At 37.8% G+C, this 19,850-nt stretch overlaps 1 protein-coding gene across 18 annotated transcripts in view; it reads right to left on the bottom strand.

Annotated features, from left to right (window-relative positions):
• ncam1a (neural cell adhesion molecule 1a) overlaps window positions 1-19,850 on the bottom strand; it is a 497,275-nt gene that overhangs the window by 64,860 nt on the left and 412,565 nt on the right. For 8 of the 18 annotated variants that reach the window (XM_072593194.1, XM_072593195.1, XM_072593196.1 and 5 more), the window contains one exon: window positions 9,083-9,124. The exons of the other annotated variants lie outside the window; for them this stretch is intronic. In XM_072593194.1, the coding sequence (XP_072449295.1) occupies window positions 9,083-9,124 (42 nt within the window). The remainder of the gene's footprint in view (window positions 1-9,082; window positions 9,125-19,850) is intronic. 18 annotated transcript variants of the gene reach the window in all.

Below are 19,850 nucleotides of genomic sequence, written 5' to 3'. Positions count from 1 at the left end.
ATAAAATGTTATGACTTCACTGAGTCTCCTGTATAAGAGTCACCACCAAACATTCACTTTGTTGTTAGTGCCTGCCTCGAGTTAGATTATTGGGGTAATCATGCTTATAAAATATTATACTTTATAAAATGAACATATTCATTTTAAGCTATGAATAGATATTGGTTAACGTATCAAAGAATAGTTTTGCGATTCAAATAAACAGAGTTATGCTGTAACTTAACAGGTTAGTGACATTCCAAAGGAAGAAACAGAAAAACAGTTGCTCCTTTTGAAGGCTGATTCCAAATGGTACACAATCCAATCACTAAATGTAGGTTACTCCTTTCTCTGGGCAAAATAAAGAAGTTAAAGAAGAAAGAAGCACCAACACAAACCATGCTCGGTCATGCAACAATATTCCGGACATCGTATTGGCAAGGATTATATGACTATGTGATTTTCTGGCTCTAAATGAAGAAAAAGACCCAGTTAGCATGCATATGGCAGTACCATTTACACTAAGTGTCTTTTCATATTCACCAATAATTATTTGCTTAATTTGCAGATTTTCAGCAAATAATTTTGGCTTGGCATGCTGTAGTTTTATCAAATCCCATGCTCCAGCAATGGGATAAATACAATTCATTGATCTGTGGAATGGTATTGGAATATTTTACCAAGAAAACATCGAATTTCTCTCAGGTGCCAGCATTTAATTTGATATCGGCGTCCATGACAGCATCATGGCACCTGTTATAAGGCTTAAAAAGCTGTCCCATCATACAGGTCAGAGACCTAAAACATCAACTCTGCTCTCATTCTTTCACTGTAGATTCAGCTAAATCTGCTGAACATTTCCAGCACTTTCTGTTTTATTTCAGATTTCCAGCAGCTGTATCCCTTCCATTCTGCCAAGAGTCAACACACACAGTGTAAATGGTACTAAAAGATTCAAAAAAAAATGCCTAGATGAAAAAAAATGTTGTGCATTGTTTGTTGCGCATCGATTCAGTTATGATTGATCAAATGTAAAAGGAAGAAGTGAAAGACACACAGGTGAAAGATCCATGGCAAATTCAGCCTGCATCTGCTACACAAATGGCATGCATAGGGATTGTAGGGAAAGAATACAACTCTCAGCCTCTTTTTGTCCTTCAGGATGTCGCCCAATAGGCTTCAGGAGGGGAGTAGAACTACTTGCGACATGCAACAATGCTTGTGAGTTACAAGTGTTAGTCTTGATCTGTATTCTAACCTGCCTAGATGCTTCCCCTTAAAAATCAAAAGAGCAGATTTAAAAACAAAAAACAGCACTATCTTCCAGCAAGATTAATTACAGTACAAAAATTATATCTAGGCAACAACTGGAATGAGTATTTTTAAAAATTTTAGCAGGGAAGCAATGCAGAAAAAAATCATATGTACAGCTTAAGGCAGGTGTTGGTGTTAGTAATATTAATGTATTAGACACATTTCAACCTACATACTTGGCACCAGTACACAGCTTTATTTCATTTTGTGAAAATTCAAACAAGATCAACAGTTTGCTTGGAATGACAACAAAGTTGATTTTTTTTGTGAAAACGCTAAACAGTCAGCAGGGCAGAGATCTCATTATGATCAATATTATTATTATTGTTTATTTTTAAACCCTATTACATGGACAAAATGCTCAATGACTTCTCCGATTTATCTTCAGCATTTTAAGCACCATTTTGCAGGCACACCACATCACTAAATTTAATATGATTTAGGTCCATGTTAATTTAACTATCATGATGACCTTCACTTCTGTACTTCTTAAAAACAAGTTTGCTTAAGATTACACTTATTTTAGGTTTATTAGTATTTAATTTCATATAATCTTTAAGAACTTTTTTTATTTTTTTGTACACCAGGAATTACAAAATCTATTTATTAATACTGAAATCTGCATAAGTGCATGAAAAAATAATTTAGAAAATGAAAACTAAGAAAGTTACATTCTTTAAAAACTACACCAGATATTTAAACCTACTTCAAGGTATAGTTAATACAAGAAAGTCAATAATGTATTAGTGGCTGCTTTATTGTATATGACGTTCGGTTAATTTTTATGCATCAAATACAATTCAACAGTTGAATGGGAGATTCACTTTAATAAGGCTAACTGGCAAAAAAAATTGTTATATTTGATTAGCCCTTAAATTGCCAACTGGTAAATCAATCAGTTTTGTTAATTATCAGCTTTGAAAGTCCTTGCACTGTGTGGATTGGGTATTTGAGAGGGTTGGGGAAGGCATCAAAGCCAAGCCACATTCTGTTCTCATTTGATATTTAGGAGGAATGAGGACTGCAGATCAGAGTCAAAAATCGTGGTGCTGGAAACACACAGCTGGTCAGGCAGCATCTGACAAGCAGGAGAGTCGACATTTTGAGCATAAACTCTTCATCGGGAATCCCGATGAAGAGCTTATGCTCGAAGCGTCGACTCTGCTGTGCCTCGGATGCTGTCTGACCGGCTGTGCTTTTCCAGCACCATACGTTTTGACCCCCACCTTCATCTGATATTTACTCAAGTACTTCCAACATAGTGACTGAAGCTTCCTCTCACTATTCCAGGAAGAGAGCAAATGAAAAACTTCTTTGTTATCAGGGCTAAAGTGGGATAAGGCATCAGAGAATAGATCAAATCCAAGTCTCTGGATGCAGGTGTGGTTTGGGTGCTGATAAATTCATTAAGCTTTTGGCGGAAGCTCAAAAATACAACCTTAAATAGAAACAAATGCTCAAACTTGCTTTCTTCTATTTTGTCCATCACCTCATTCAACCTCCCTCTGCATTCATTTATCCCCACTATCTTTCCATCAAAATCATTATGTTTTTACTTATTGACCTCCAACATAATACATTTTACCTATTTAAAAACTTCTTTTCCCCTTGTTTTTAAATAACTTTCCTTGTTGATTTCCTCTGCTGCAATTAACTACTTTAATTTGGAATCTTCGGATATCAACTATGTCACTGAATAACAATCAGCTGCAAAGGTTTGTTTCAAACCAAACCAGCACCAAATATGAAAAAAAATGACACAGTCACAATGCACATTAATCCTTGAGGCAATCCAACTGGACAAGTGACTGAAGGGCATCTGTGTGTGGCAGAAGAGTGTGATCAGCAAAGGAAACTGGTCCATGGCATTTCAACAGAGAAACTTTGAATTGGATGGCAGACTAAACAAACTAATGGTTTAATTTCTTACCAAGATAAAAGTAATTGATTATATCATTAAAGGTTAAAGTGATTTGCTGGTTTTATAGTCCAATTATTCATTTTGTTATTTCTCCCTCTACCATTTTGATGGGTATCTTACCACTTTTAAAAAGACATAAGTTTTGCAACATTTTGCTCAATTATATAATTATGCATTTATGAGGAAATTATGAAACTTCTGAAAAGCTCAACTCTATTGGACCCTTAAGAAATGTGTTCAGTGTGTTCAATTTATTCAACCAATCAGAACAAAGATTTTACCTTCTGTTCACCAGCGTGGACGACATCATCAGCACCATGCAAGCCACATGACAAAGTCACATGATACGCACGTACATGATTGGTTGAAAGGAAAGTGGAGGAGAGCACATGAAAAATACAAAATTAAAGCTGATGTAAACATGGGCAGGAATTGAGTTACAGACTGAATAAACCAAAATCAAACCAAAAAACATTAAAATACAAATGGGACGCTGGGATATTTAAATCAAACTCTCTGGTAGCAACACAGATCAGCAGTATTTCCTCTGGCTGTAATTGTAAATGAGAATGTTTAGTTGTTAACAATTTTTAAAAATGCAAAGCATTTTGTTATAGAAATGCAATTAGTACTGTATCAGGCAAAGCTTGATCATTCTCCTTAGTAAAACTGATCAAAACAAAGTACCAGTTTTTTTTCCAGGAAGGACCTGCCTGTGCTCTCTCCACATAATCATAATTCAGAGGAAACTCTGCAGGTTTAGAAACAGCAACACTTCTTTTCACGAACACTAAATAGATTTAGATCACATGTTGTGAACTTCATCATCCACAAAGCTCATAACAATGTCTGAATTTTATACATTTCAGCACCAGCAATTTCCATTTGATTCAGGGCAACAACAAATGGAAAGTGTGTGTTAAGGCATAAATTTCATTCCCTTACAAAGCAGGATGCTAGGGCAACAATTCAGCTGCTTTGTGATATGAATGAGAGATGATGTGAAAATGTTTTAAATAAAACTGCAATGAAAGTTTTGGTATTGCTGTTGTCTGGAACATCTGTTAATCTACAAATATCATTTGTTACAAAGCACACAACATGTTAACAGTTCACAGATAAAAGGCCACGGTTGTCAAATCGTGCAACTATGTCCTGCAGAGGTCTATTGCAAGAATAAAGGATTAATGCCTTAAATTTTATGCATGATCATTGAAGATATATTTGGAGTGGACAAGCTAAGATGAAAGACAAAAATAAATTGAGTTAACTCCAGCGTTGCTTTCCATAACTTAGGTTTTTAACAACCTAAACAATCGATCAATGATTTCTGAAATTTTTGTTTTAGTAATTTGTAGCAACTGACATCCAAGCACATATTGCTGCATTGAAATAAAGTTGGATTGATATTCTTCTCTCTTGATATTAATGCTGGATCAGAATAAAAGTTGCATTGACATCTATTTTGAAACAGAAATAGTGTTAATAAATGAAAGAAGTTGAATTAATATTTTCTTCACGAAAGGAAAGATGACATTAATATTGTGCTGCAATGGAATATAATGCAGATTAATGTTTGTGGCATTAAGAATTAAGTTATAATCACGGTGTGAAATAGAGTCATGGTTTACAATGAAATAAATTCCCTTAAATGCCTTATAAAAATAAAGCATCATATAATTGTGTTTTTCCATTCAATTGTGATTGGAGTTAATTTCATCTTCTGTATCAATGCTGATTCCTGTCAATACGTAAAATAAATCCTTAATAGTTGTACAGAATGATGACCTACTCTTTTGATTGTGAAATTCAGTTAACAGAGAGAAGTAATTTCTTTACTCCAAAATAGTTCCTACAGGATTTCTGAAAGTGATGAATAATTGCTATTTTTGTTGTCACAATTAGAAAATCGACAGAGGCTTTTTTTTTCTCAAAGTCTCTCTCCTCCCCTCCTGGAAATAAGACTTCTCCTTGGGTATGATTCAACAGGTATCCGTGGCCCTACAATAACTTGTTCAATTCACAGGAGAGCAGGACTACAAAAGAGGAAGTTCCTTACATCTTAAATCACTGACAAACATTGAGCATCAGCAAAAATTATTGATGAGGAGCAGAATATAAGGAGTAATGGAGCTTTAATAATCAAAGCCTAAGACTTCCTAGTACATTCTACTATGTTCTATTTGAAGATCAGCAACCTTGACATTATAGATCTAAATTGTGACTTTTGGAACCTATATTGCTTAGCTACTTACACGGTAACCATGATCAATCTTTGATGGGGCAGTCCTGTTAAATTTGAGGCATTCTCTCAGGTAAGACTGATATACGTTTAACACTGCTTCATTGGTACTGCCCTCATCTCTGCTTCCATAAGCTCGATGGATATAGAATTAGACAGGTTGCACCAGACAACTGATTCTGCCATTCATAACCAAATCAGGCCAGAAGTAAAGTATTGTTAGCCAGTTCTCATCAGCAATAAAAAACGCTTACTTTTCAAAGAGCATCAAGCTCTGTCTGTTCCAGCCTCCACCTGTACCACCAACAAATGCAAAGGATTTCCACCAAGATCAAAACTCTGATCAGTTCCTTACTTCTCTCCCTTCCCTTAGACAACCTGTTCGAATATCTTTTAATGCTGTTCCCTACTCAAGCCGTTAATATGTCTCCTTTTCTAGTTTCTATCCAACTTTGCTTGTATTCGAAATATCTCTGAATTCTACTTGTTTTTCTAACAAGCCCATTCGTTCTGAACCACTGACCACTTGAATTCGTCTCGACTGCCCCCCTCCCCCCCATCCCTGATAATACCTGACATTGTGAATGCTCTCACTCCATGCTGCATCTTTGCTCCTTCAATTCAACCATTACCACCCTTCCCCTCTAAACAAACTCTTGAATCTCCACTTCTGCAAACTTCTGGCCAATCTCTAATCCCCCTTTCTTCTCCAAAGCTCCTGAATGCTCTGAAGCCTCTGAAGTTTGAGTCCAACTTTCCTGAAACTCCTCGTCTGAATTCCTCCAGTCAGATTTTCACCGTTGTCATATTACTAAAACAGTTCTGACAATGTTACAAGTTACATTGGTGTTACTGTGACAAAAGTGAACTATGCTTCCTTATTGACCAGTCTGCACACTTGGAAAAGACTGATCACGTCATCTTTCTCCATTGCCTCTCTAGTGTTATCCAGCTGGGAAGCCACTCTCATCTAGTTCCACCCTTACCTACCTAATCATAGCCAGCAAATTGTCATTAATATTCTGACTTAATTACTCCAGAGTTCTCCAAGGATCAGTAGTTGACTGCATCTGTGCCTCACATACATGATGCCTCTTTGTAACATCATTGAAAAGCACAGGATCAGTTTCCACGTGAATTCTGACGAAAGGCAGCTCTACTTTTGGCCACTCTTACAATTTCTCTGAATTGTCTGAAAACATCCAAACAGCGATAAACTAACTATTAGTCAATTTGTTTACAGTTTTAAAATCAGCACTTGCAAGCGCTCTAAACGAGCTCTAGAGTTATTTTTCACCAGTACTACTGAAGCAATATCAACAATCACAGTTTGACAATATACAAATTATTCATATGATTACCAGCTGACAATTTCATTTCAAGTTTCACCCACCTGCACTGAAGTCACTAAGCAATTACAGAAAACTCTGAAGCAACATCTACAAACATCGCTGACACAAATGCAGGAGGGCTGTTGTTCATCTAATTTCTCACTGGAAACCCAGAATTTATACATGATATCTTAGAAGGTCGGGTAAAGCATGCTATACCACACAGTGTTGCAGCAAACCATTCGCCTGCCTTTAACAGAAGTCTTTTAATTCCTGTTTAAAACATTTTTTGATAGCATGATCCACCAACATTTGACTAACATGTTTAGTGTTATTGGATCAATAACAATAATAGTTATTTGTGGTATCAAATACACCTGAACAAGAATCACAAATTCTGAGAATAAGAATTTGTTTTACCTTTGCATCAATAATTGCATCTACTTGGTCAGTATATTCCACAAATAACACACAAAATGAAAAAAAATCTCTTTTAACCCATGTCTGATCCTGGACAGATTCAGTCACAATAGAATGCTTCTGATTCAGGCTAGTATCAGATATCCAAGTGTTTAATACTCGCCACAAATTACAAACTAATATAAAATCAGATCACCACAGAATGTATATTGCTGTAGAATACTAGGAATCTTGTGTTAGTACTTCATTCCAAAAGAATTATAGTTGTCTTCTCCAGAAGTAAAATTGGATTACAAATTGAATCGTGAGATGATTGCACAGAGACATGTACAAGAATTCTTTTATTTATATGGGACATAATTATGAGCGTGAAGACACAATTTGCATGCCAGATTTTGCAATAACTTCCACATAGATGAATGATGATACCAAAGTCAGTCAACACTATACCCTGTACACAGATTATTGTGAGTATAGATTGTATAACTGTCTGTCTTGGTCAAGGCAGGGCTACAGAACATTGCTCATGCCTGTTATCATTTGCTCTGGAAGCTCTGAAACCTATATCTCCTGTAGGAAATACGTCTAGTAGCTGGGAGGTTGATCTGAAATTATTTATGTTCAAATTGTAACAGTGAGAAAACACATGGTTTATATTAGATATCCATATATTTGAAATCAGTGCAGCAGAGGTTCGGTAAAGCTGATGTTAAAGCAAGCAACACTCCTCCGTTCCTGAAAACATTTTATTTCCCCATCTATTAAATGATAAAAGCTATTTATCTTTTTTTTAGAAAAGCTAGTAGCTCCAAGAGCCTTAATAGCAAAGAACTTGACAATTAAGGAACTAACAACATTATCTGTTAATGTCCTTGGCTCCTTAAGAAGTTCATAATTTTGATAAGTAAATCAAAGACACCAGGAAAACATACAAAATCGGGCCGTCATTTTCCTTAGGATCTTTCTCAAAAATTGGACTTTTTCCTCATCAACAGAAACTGGGAGGAATTGGGAATCTTTAAATAAAAATGATTTGATTGGGAATTGCCTGTAAACATTTAGCTTCAAGTCAAATCAGAATAATCTCTTTTTAAAAGAAGCTTTTGCCATTTTGGTGCTCAAAATAGTTCTCTTGCAGAATAAAGTGATGCCTAAATTGTCCTGAATTTACTTGAAGCAAAGAATCTGCATGTACACACTCATTATCACTGCATGTTGACATGCGCCAAACCAATATTTCACTAAAACTGGGCAACTATCCCACAGCAACAAGTAGGTGAATGCTAATTGATGTTATCTTTTTCTGGAAGGAATAAGAAAGAACTGGTCTATATGGCAACACAAATCAAGCTGAACAGAATTGTCCAAAAGGGGAACACCCTAAGGTATTAAACTATCCTCAAATGAAATAATATCCTGTATAATTTGCAATTCACTTAAGATATGCCAGTTATTAAATTACACATACCTAAATGAGAAATAGCAATGGAAATAGCTGACTATAAAGTAAAGCAATGCGTGCATATTAAACACCCTCTTCATTAGCAGAACAGTCAACCGAAACTAAATTAAGCTCTTGGGAATTTCTCGGGATTAGTCTTCTAGACAAAACTAAAGGCTTAAAGAGGTAAAATTTCATTATTGAAGTATCAAATTCATGCCATCAAATTTAAAACCTCTTAGCACTCACTATATAAAAACAAATCACTTTCTCAACCATAAAGTAGGTATTAGGATGATTGATATTTGCAGATTTAAATCGGACCTTTAGCAGGTTTTGGATAAACTTGCAATTGGACACACAGATGTTAGCAGCTACTGAGGGGCAAATATCAATACTTGGGAAAACAAAGTGCTGCATGCAAGAATACTCACTAGCTGAATCAAGTGGTGAAAAAGAAGATGGAGGCAGAGTGGCTACAGAAAGAAAAGGCAGTGAGAAATGTATTAACGATAAAGATTTTATATTTCAAATGTCACATGAAATTCTAATACAGACAGTGATGCACATGACTAATATCAACAAGCAGCATTATGACGTGTAACTTAAAGCATGCACTTGAAGAAAATGCAGGTGACTAGATGCAGATTTCAATAGCAATTGATAAATAAAGAAGAAAATGCAGTAGCTCAGTGAAAAAAAAATGATGTCATGAGTTCACTGTACATTTACGAGGCTGGATTTTATGGCCATTTCTGGGCTTCGGTTTCCAGGTGCAAAGGAAAGGGTATATAATTCGCAGTCATGCTGTTTGCCCTGTGATGCCTGATGATCTGTTTTAGGGAATGAGGAGCCCTATCAGGAGTCTGCTGGTCAACTTAGATGATTAAGTGGCCAATTAATTGGGGGGTGGTCACCTTTAGGGGTTCCCATGTTCACTGAAGGTCACCACAAGATTTTCTCATCCCTCATTTCTATTTTTCTGCTTCCACCCCATGTTCAAGGTTCGCTACACACTCATTAACATTCTTACTTTGGCCAGATGCACATGTCTCCAGGGTTGCATAAAGTCTCCAGGGTTCTGGAAGACTTCAGGACTGCTGCAGTCCCAAAAGGTGACCACATTGACCAGTGGTGCTGTTAGGATCTGATCACTGCTGCCTCAGTGGTTGGCTGGCAGACTTGGGAAGTGAGAGTGATGGGGAAAGATGATCGACCTCAACCCAATTGAGCAACTATGAAACTGTAGCAGGGTGAGCCAACTGAGTCCCAACATTTATACCACGGGAAGGGAAAATTTGCCCCCCCACCTCCCTAAATGTCCGCATGAACCATATAATGAGTTGCACCCAGTTCGATTTAGGCAGTCTTTTTAGCTTAGTTAAGATCACTTGGTTATAAAAACATGTATATTATGAGTGGATCACCAATTCTGAAGCTCAACTCTCTCTTTTGTTGTAGATACATTTGTTTCAAATTACCAAATGTCAAAACTACATTGTTCATGATGATGCTTGTGGAGAAATTCACAACTAATGGAAACTGTCTTGTCAGAAAAAACAATGAAGCTACATCTAACATTAGGACATCTCCCACTAACTCTTAACAATGCTGAACCAACTGCCAAAACAGCAATATTAGAGCCAGCAAACATAAAATCCTTATTTGCATTTAATCTCTTAAATTCTATCTATTTGTTGTGAATTCATTTTTGGAATAATCTTCAGCTTATGTTTAAAAGCCAAAGGATTCTTGTGCACTAAGTTCAGTTTGATGTTATTTATGTCATTCACACAACTTATGATAAACTACGACTTAATCGTGTGCATGATGATTTGTTTTATCATTATGATGATGTAAGAGCATACCCGAAGAACAACTTTGCTGAAAAAAGAAACTGGGAGAAAGCCACATTATTATTTTTAAGTATGCTGAATTTAGATCAATCAGACAGCTCTATATTTACTGCAGCATTATCATCACCACTTACACCATCTAAGAACTAGCAACAAGGCCCTGCATCTAAAACTTATTTTCCCCAGATCTCCTACCTCAAAGTTTTAACTTTCAGTTTCCAAATGATTAAATATTTTATCTTTAATTATAATCAGCATAATGTAATTTACTTATATTTTCTTAACTGAAACAGATTTTCTGCTTTATTTGAAAAAATTCAAATTAAGTATTTCTACAAGTAGATATGATGCACAGATATATAAACATGTCGAAACTTTATTGCCTGAAGCTCAGTTTGTACATTTGTAGAGCATGAAAATTACCACAGATATTAATTTTGCTTTTGTTTCCTTGACAAAACCCTGCAGCAATAAAAAAAAATCTGTTTATATGCTTCAAATTTAATTTGTTGCTCCTGCAATTTCCCGTTCAATTAAAATACCAGATAGACTCAATTTGCATTCACATTTTGATTAGGCCACAATAATGATATTCCACTCTACAGTCTTCAACATCAAGGAAGTTTCCTGCAATTCCCCAAAGTTACCTAGATTTGCAATAAAATGTATATAATGATTTCCAGCATGTTAAATAATGCACTTCAATGGAGGGATGTGATAAGATATTTCATTTGTGCAACAATAAATCTGAACCAAATTTGGGGCAATTCAGCAGCTATTGGAATAGGCAAAGCTCACCACCTGCAACAATTCTATCACTCTTTACTCAAGATTTGCCAACTATTTTTAGGTCAGTGAATTGCGGATGCCACTTGGCTAGGTTTTCATTTGCAACGTTGGTGATCACGATTTCCCATTGGTGCAGTGCAGTTTATTAAACGGCACCAGTGGCACAGAGAAAGAGGAAGAGAGAATATAAACCTTGAACAGGTAAGTAGTCATACAACAAGAATCTAGAATTCAAATTTCAATTGGGTAACACAACTCTCTCAGGCTGTTCTCTCATGGCACGTGGATATAACCAGCAAGGTCAGCATTTCTTGTCAACTCCCAACTGCCCTTTAACATGGAGGTTTACTAAATCATTGCAGACTGTAGTTATGATTCATTACAGTAGATCTGGAATCACACGCACCAAAGCAGGGAAGGATGACAGTATTCCTTCCCTAAATGACGTGATTGAATCAGACGGGTTTTCTTTTTATAGTAAAAAAAAAATCAATGGTTACCATTGCTAAAGTTCCAACTTTGTTTAATTGAGGTCAAGTTCATCCACATCACCAAAGCAGTAGCCTGCACCCTTGGATTACTAATTCATTGACAATACCACCACTTCACCATCTCTCCGATCAGTGACAACCTACTAAAACATTGTGAAATTGTATGATTGTTAAGGTACCAGACTAGCAATTCAGTGCTGGTGAGTTCAAATCCAAAACTACGTCAATTTGTGAATTGATATCAGAAAGAATAAAGTTGTCCGATTATTATCAAACCCTAAATAGTGCACTAATTAGCTTCAGGGACTAGAAGTACCAAACTGAGTCTTGCGAACAAGTGACTTCAACATCATCCTAGGTGTTTGATTCGAGCTGATGGTTCATGAGCACCTTTATGAGATATAATATGCTATCAGAATCGTTCTCTAACTTTGACTAATACTCCAAATCCCAGCACAACAATTGGAGAATCAAGTTGTTCTTCAGTAATCAAATTTGAAATATCTCTTCTCGTTCAATAATGTCCTTTAGAGAAGGAAATCTACAATCTTACTTCGTCCAGCCGACATGTAATTCCAGACAGCAATATGCTCTCAAAACAGTCAGTGCACTATCATGTTCTCAAGAGCAATCATAGCTGGGTAATAAAAGCTCTACAAATAATGTGCAATGTACCATATCCCATGATTAATATAAAAAAGTTAGGGACAGGTAATAATTGCATTCTTAAAATTACCCATATTTTAAGTGGTAAAAAGAAACATTTATTATTTATTTTGTTTTTTATGATAAATGAAAACTACAATAATGCTGATAAAAATTTTGGGCAAAAATAAAACTTGGATTATCAACATACAATTTTCATTTATAATGTGGATTTCGAAAGTTCAATTCCAGTAAATAGATTTACCAAAATAACCAATGTGTTGTGAATATATATGGAACCAATTATTTTACCAGCAGTAAATTGTATTGTGACTTTCCTGCTTAATACAAAATATGAGGTCAATTCAGGGGAAAGGGAGATCCAGCTGGTACAAAAAATTAAATGGAAGTCATAAATCTTTGGTTTCTTCCAAATTGTGCCCAATATTGAAATGAAGTCTACGTTAGCTTCAGATAGGTATCATGGTTTCCCTTAAGAGGTCTTAATTATTTTTAAAAAATAACATATTAAGTTGTCAGTGACAGCAAATAATTTCTTAGCTTTAAGTTGAAGATAATTGGTCTTTTCTGATTACTACAGGACAAGAGCTCAGTCAAAGGGCTGTTGGTAACAATAAAATGCCAGTTTATCTTGTTCAATAAATAAACCCAACAACAACTGTCTCTCCACAAAATTCAAGTTTTTTCTCTAAAATAACAAGTTCAATACTGTCTTGAATTTATATAGAGACAGACAATATGGTCCTTAGTTCATCAAGATGATGCCTTAATGAGACCTATTTGTGTTTATGCAAAAGATAGAGCAACATTTGAGTCCTCATGAAAGTATGTCAGACTTGAGGCAATTTAAGTATCTGCAGCGCACACACAACTGTATTTTCTGCTCTCAGTTGTTAGATATTCATTACTATCGAAAGTTGAAGGTAAATCACATCATAAGTGCCCTGATAATTTATGCTCAGAAGAATTAACAGCTATTAAATTGGCCCATGCTGAATGTGTATCCAGTGTATGGAATGGGTTATTTGATGTGCTAACTGTATTATCCTGTGCTAGATATTTTCTAAACTACCTGCTCCGCAATGTTATTAAACATTCCTGGAGAAGGTGGGACTTGATCCTGTGCCTCCTAGTTCAGAGGTAGGGGCATTACTACTACACCATTACAGCCTTAAGATATTTGGCCTTAAGTTATCTCCTTCCACATTACATAGTTTATTGGAATCAGTGGGATTACATACTTTCTAAAACTTGGTGTACTTTTACATAGACATTTCCAACCAGACATGTTATGACACACCTCTGGAGCAGATGTGACTTGAACACATGCCTCGTAGCCCAGAGATAGAGACACTACCACTGCGCCACAAGAGCCTAGGTGTGCTTCCTCAATCTTTGAAAGACATTCTCTTCTTTCACTTTGATTTTGGCTTTCCTTTGCAGGTTTGGGATTACACTACAGGTATTACAGAAAACACTACAGGAAACACTGGTCAACATTTTCTCTTGAGTACTCAGTAATTGCCCCCAAAATGAGCTTCCAATAAGGGAAGTATTGACATCCAGTGAATAACAATGCTTGTTAGTTGGCCTACACCCATGTTAGATGCTGCAATCTACAAAACGATAGGTTACATTTAGGAACTACACGGCAAAACATTTAAGTTGAGTATCCAATCTGTTATGTGACACAAACATTTTGATCTTAAACTAATAGAAGAGGGAAGTGATTTTTGTCTGAAAAACTGCAGTTCAGTGACTGAAACAGGTATTTGGCTGTTTAAATATTGACATTTAGATTCCCAGGTGGTTATATTATTGCAAACACAATTTTGAAGCAAACCTGAGCGCCATTTGTACATGCTCAGCCTATTCATTCCTGATGATGAGCAAATCTAAGCAGCTGTTCTTCAAGGGATTATTAGATTAGATTCTCTACAGTGTGGAAACAGGCCCTTCGGCCCATCAAGTCCACACCAACACTCCGAAGAGTAACCCACCCAGACCCATTTCCCTCTGACTAACGCACCTAACGCTATGGGCAATTTAGCATGGTCAATTCACCTAATCTGCACATCTTTGGACTGTGGGAGGGAAACTCAGAGAACCCGGAGAAAACCCACGCAGACTCGGGGAGAATATGTAAATTCCACACAGACAGTTGCCCGAGAATGGGATCGAACGTGGGACCCTGGTGCTGTGAGGCAGCAGTGCTAACCACTGAGCCATCGTGCCGCCCACATTTAGAGATCACATTTTAAAAAACCAGATAACTTCCTTTTTTTCACTTAAATAAAGGGTCAAGAGCACGAATGCTTTCCAAGAGCCGCTAAGAAATTCTCCAAACTTCATCTACTAGTCAGCCCTGTGAGCACCGGCTCCTCTCCCTCCCACATGCATGTGCTGCTAAGGGACCTCAGCAGACAACAATTCCAATATAACTTGCCGCATTCATACTACAAAATTAACTATGTATGCAAAACTTAACGCAATTAATTTCAGTCTTTACTGACATCAAACAATAAGAACAGACCTGGAAAATAAAATGCTATTATTCAACCACACAATTGTAAGTGAAAAAGGTATTACAGGAAGAAAAACAATAAGACAGTCATTAAGTATGAAATATGATGTAAAATAGAAGCAATTAAATGAAACAACACAAAGCATCTGCTGCATGATTCCATCTGCTTCTAAAACGTTCACAGTTGCAAGAGAATTGATACATGTTTACTGTTATTGGAAAAGCTTTGCTGCTTAAACTGACTGGCATTTGATTGATATCATCCTAACAGAACTGAACTGAACTGAACTGAACTGAACAGAATTGTTGGCCATTTCGTGACATTGGTATCCACACAAAAAAGCTACTGATACAATGACTGCAATTACATATTTTCCACATTCATACAGATAGGAAGCCAAACAATTGATCCTTAGCATTAAGTTACAAAATTACATAATTTAAATGATGGGTTTTATTGGAATTTACTTTATCTTTTGTTCTATATAGTTTCAAACTGGGTTTCAATCACAAACATCTTTGCTTATTTATCTTCGGAACTGGTTGTAGGTTTCCATGATAAATATTGTGATGTTAGCCAAACATAGATGGCACTCACTGGTCCCCAGACTCTGGGTGGAGCTGAGGTATAGGCAGCAACATAATTTGGTCATAATTAGTGACTAAGGTTCACTTCATAAAGATAGAATGGCTTTTTAAAGACAAATGTGTAGAGAGTTTTCCCAGCTACTCCGCTTTGTTTACAGTCAATATTAAGCATTTCATGGTAGAGAAGCACTTTGTATGGAAGAAGAGTGTTAAAAAGCCAAGGGAAACAAGCCCATTCATATTCTAGCACCAACAGGAAATCAGGAACTGTACGTCATACTGAGGGCTTTCCAAAGACATCTGCCCCTATTCCAAGCATCTGAATGCAACTTTATCCATCAGACCCTTTATTTTGCTACCTGTTTTGAGTGATTTGCAATTTCCACTTGAACATCCTCTACAGATATCAAATTAATTTTCCTCCATCAATAACATCACAGCAGGGGCACAAAGAGCAAATCCTCTGTTTAACTCTCGAGACAAGTACTCATTGAGGTTACGATTGTTACTTTGAATTATACAGTCCTTAGTACAGCTTTTACTGAAAGCTAGTTTCTTGAACAAGTACATTAGCAACTAATTGACAGATAGATCAGACAGCACAACTTTTACATATCAATGTATTTTGACAACGTGCAAAATGAACATTAAAAAAATTAAATAGCTTCCAAAGTTTCTTGTATGATGTACAGAGCAATGGGTACATTTAAGCAACGCTCTGAATTTGTAGCAAGTGGAAATGGCTTTTAATTCAACATAAAGTAACCTGATTTCTACACAGGAAGAAATGCCATCATATTATGTAATGCGTGGTCAGTTGTGTTTTACTGGATATGATAATAGGGAGGATTCTGAGCAGTCACAGATGGCTCTCCATCCACCCTCAGGCCTTGTCTCTGCTCTCCCATGGCATCCTGCATTCTGCTAAACACGTTTCCTGCCCGCATTACTCCCTGTCATAACAAGTAATAGTTGTACACCATCCACAGGGTGCAAGCTGCTAATGTTTTTATATTTTTCTAGTTCATTCCATGGTTTCATACCCTCCCCCCCCACCTTTTTTCTGGGGTGTGATAGCTCCTTGGACGTATCAGCTATCTGGCTGTTTTTCCTAAAGCTGCTAAAAGGTGGGGGACGGGCTGTCCTAGTTTTCATCAAAAGAACCCTATTGTCAACAGGAGGTAAGACTCAAGATATAAACCAGACGTCTATAATCCGGTGACTCCACACCCACATGGTCAAGGAGAGTCCGCAGATCTTCCCAGTGTTGCTCTTCCATCTGGGATGCTATCAGAATATCATCCACGTGTTGGATTACCGGAGACGCCACTGCAGGCGATTCCTGCAAGAGATTCTGGAAACCCGCGCGATTAGTTTGGGATTAGGGGGCTTGTGAGTGATGCACTGAGCATATTCATATTCAGTCTCCACATCGTCTCCGTCCTTTCTCTTTTTCTTTAGTTGGCGGGTTTGTATATGTCGTAAATTAAATGACTGGCCCTTTTTTGCATTGTCACTGGAACTGTCAGAGTCACTACTGTCAGAGTTTTGTTTCCCAATTCCATTCAGGGTCTGAATCTTGTCAATTCATGAATTCCGAGTAAAGTGGAGCACTTGGATAAGGAGGAGGGTGGGGGCGACGAAACAGTAGATGGATTGGAATTGGCCTCCCTTCTTTTTGATGTTCTTGTTTAGTCGTTTTTAGTTATGAGCAGACTGCCTTTAATTGGTCTTTTAAATTATTAATTTCACGGTTGTGATTAAATTTATCAATGATTTCTTGTTTCTATCTGATTTGCCCCATTAGACATAGAAACTATCAGAGATGTTCTTTATCTTTTAATTGCGTGATTTTTCACCAAACACATTTGACATTGTCCATTGCCCAAGAGGAGGTGGTACACCAAGGACAGAAGATCTCAGTGGAGAAATGCAAAATGACCCAGGATAGGACTGCTGCCATTCAAACTACCATTCAAGAACTGAGACCTTTTTTGAGCCCTCTGAAATTTTAACAGATATTGGATTGATGGTTACACACATTTAGCTCAGCCATTAACTAATCTTTCGAAGGGAAAGCAGGAATCCACTTTCATTCCAAAGCGGTGTTCTGCCTCCCAATAATTAAAGACAGCTCTGTGCCCATCTCCAGCTTTGGGTAACCCCGACAACGGGAAACCATTTACACTCCATGTACATGAGAAGGACAGCTACATAAAGGACATACTCATCCAAGAACATGGTGACCGACAACGCCCCATTGGGTAGTACTCCACTCGACTGAACACGGAGGCCGTGGGTTGGGCAGTTGCTTGAAGGCTTTGTGTAGGGCTGTGGTGGCTACTGACCCCAATGTACTTGATCAGAAGTCGATTGTTAAGTGTCCTCACATAGTCCATGCCATTTTATCCATGAACCGGGTCTCCCAAGTAACAGCTGCCCAGTGGACATGCTGGATGACCCTTCTGAAAGCTCAAAACCTCCACTTTGTGCTTGCTTGTCCGGTCAATCCTGCTACTTTGACCCAGTTTCGGAGGAGTAAAAGGGGGCAGAATCGTGTGGAAATTCTGCAGCACTTTGATCAAGCAGCCCGAGCAGCAGAAGAACTCTTGCAGAATCTGGACTTCTCTTTACAGATGAATCCGCACTTGTTGAGAATGGCATTTGAAAAGCAGGCTGGGCTATTACCAGTTTACTGAGGTGATAGTGCAAGGCAGTTTGTCTACGGGCACCTCAGCACAGCAGGAGGAACTATGAGTACTCACAGCAGCTTGTAAAAGCGCGGAGGGAAAAACAGCAAATATTTACACAGACTCTTGCTCTGCGTTTCGTGTAGCCCATGATTTTGGACCATGATGGCAAAAAAGGGGATCCATCACAGCAGCAGGAACACTTATCCGAAACGGGGATGGAGTGTGAGATCTCCTCAAAGCCATGCAACTGCTACAGGAAGTCTCAGTTCTGAAATGTAAAAACTTGAACCAGAAAACACACTGTAGAAGAACAAGACAATGCCTTGGCAGACCAAGCAGGTAAAAATGCAGCCTCTCAAGGTCATTGCCCGAGTGGATCAACTGAACCCAAATTACGTGCCCTTACGAACAAATTACAGAATTTGAAAACCATGCAAGAGCAACGCTCTTGAGGAGTGGATGTGGACTGAAGCAGGAATTAAACTGTGTGAGTATTGGGGGGGGGGGGGGGGGGGGGAGCGGCGGCGGTGCCTGGAGACAGATAAACCAGTTCCACTGCAAGCATTGACATTTTTTTTTGGCACAACAAATCCACTCATAGGAACATCTGCCCCCTTTACAAATGATGGCAAAAGAGCTAGTGGGAGAGAGGGTCTAAGAGACATGCATAATTGGTAGCAGGCGAAAGTAAGGGCTGCAGATGCGGGAGAGCAGAGTTGAGAATGTGTTGCTGCTAAAGCACAGCAGGTCAGGCAGCATCCGCGGTGCAGGAGAATTGACCTATAAGAATGATATATTTTAGGATACATATTAGCCTGCTTGAAACTGATATAACTGATATGTTAAACAAAATGGTGTTGGGGCAGGGTGTGGTTAGCTTGGACATGGCCAAGTGTAAACAAAGCACATAAAGAAACAAAGAACAGCAAGATAACGAATGACGTGACCAAAGGCTTGTCTCAACATGTCCCAGCAGTAACTGAGAATTGGGGGCAGTTGCACACGTAACTGCCGAAAATGCCTCTTTTTTTAGAAAAAGGTATAAAATGCCTTGGTTTGTGTAAGCACATGGGAGAGCACTTGCAGCACTGCCTAGTGTGTAAGCACACACTCGGGATTGCTGGGCTTCTCCGCTATGTGGTGAGAAGGAATCAATAAAGGATCTTTAATACTTCAATTTTTTTCTTGTTCTTTTGTTTTCTGTAGGAAAGCCAAACGAGCTTTAACAGACCTTTCGGGCAAAAGCAGCTGACTGCTATGTAACATGCCAGAAGAACAATCATGGACAAGATCTGAGCCTAGGGGATGGCCTGCAGGTCAGAGCAATTGTCGCCAACATTTTAATGTCACGTCTGATGATTGGCCTCCATCTAAACTTCACCAACTTCATGTCAGTGGGAACCTCTAACCACATCTAGCTTTCTGACTGTATAACTCGGTTTGCCGCATACATTGGCATGTATTTTGTTTGCGGGCACAGGCGTATGCCTGGTTGTCCCCCTCATGGACAGGGTCCTGATATCTTGCTTTTGCAGTCTCATTTATCCACTCCACAGTACACAAACGTGCTGTCAATCACAGAAACAGGATGAGTT

The sequence above is a fragment of the Chiloscyllium punctatum genome, chromosome 23 (assembly GCF_047496795.1).
Source record: "Chiloscyllium punctatum isolate Juve2018m chromosome 23, sChiPun1.3, whole genome shotgun sequence".
Taxonomy (NCBI): domain Eukaryota; kingdom Metazoa; phylum Chordata; class Chondrichthyes; order Orectolobiformes; family Hemiscylliidae; genus Chiloscyllium; species Chiloscyllium punctatum.
Note: the sequence above shows the minus strand (reverse complement) of the source record. Positions and strands in the feature narration are given on the sequence as shown.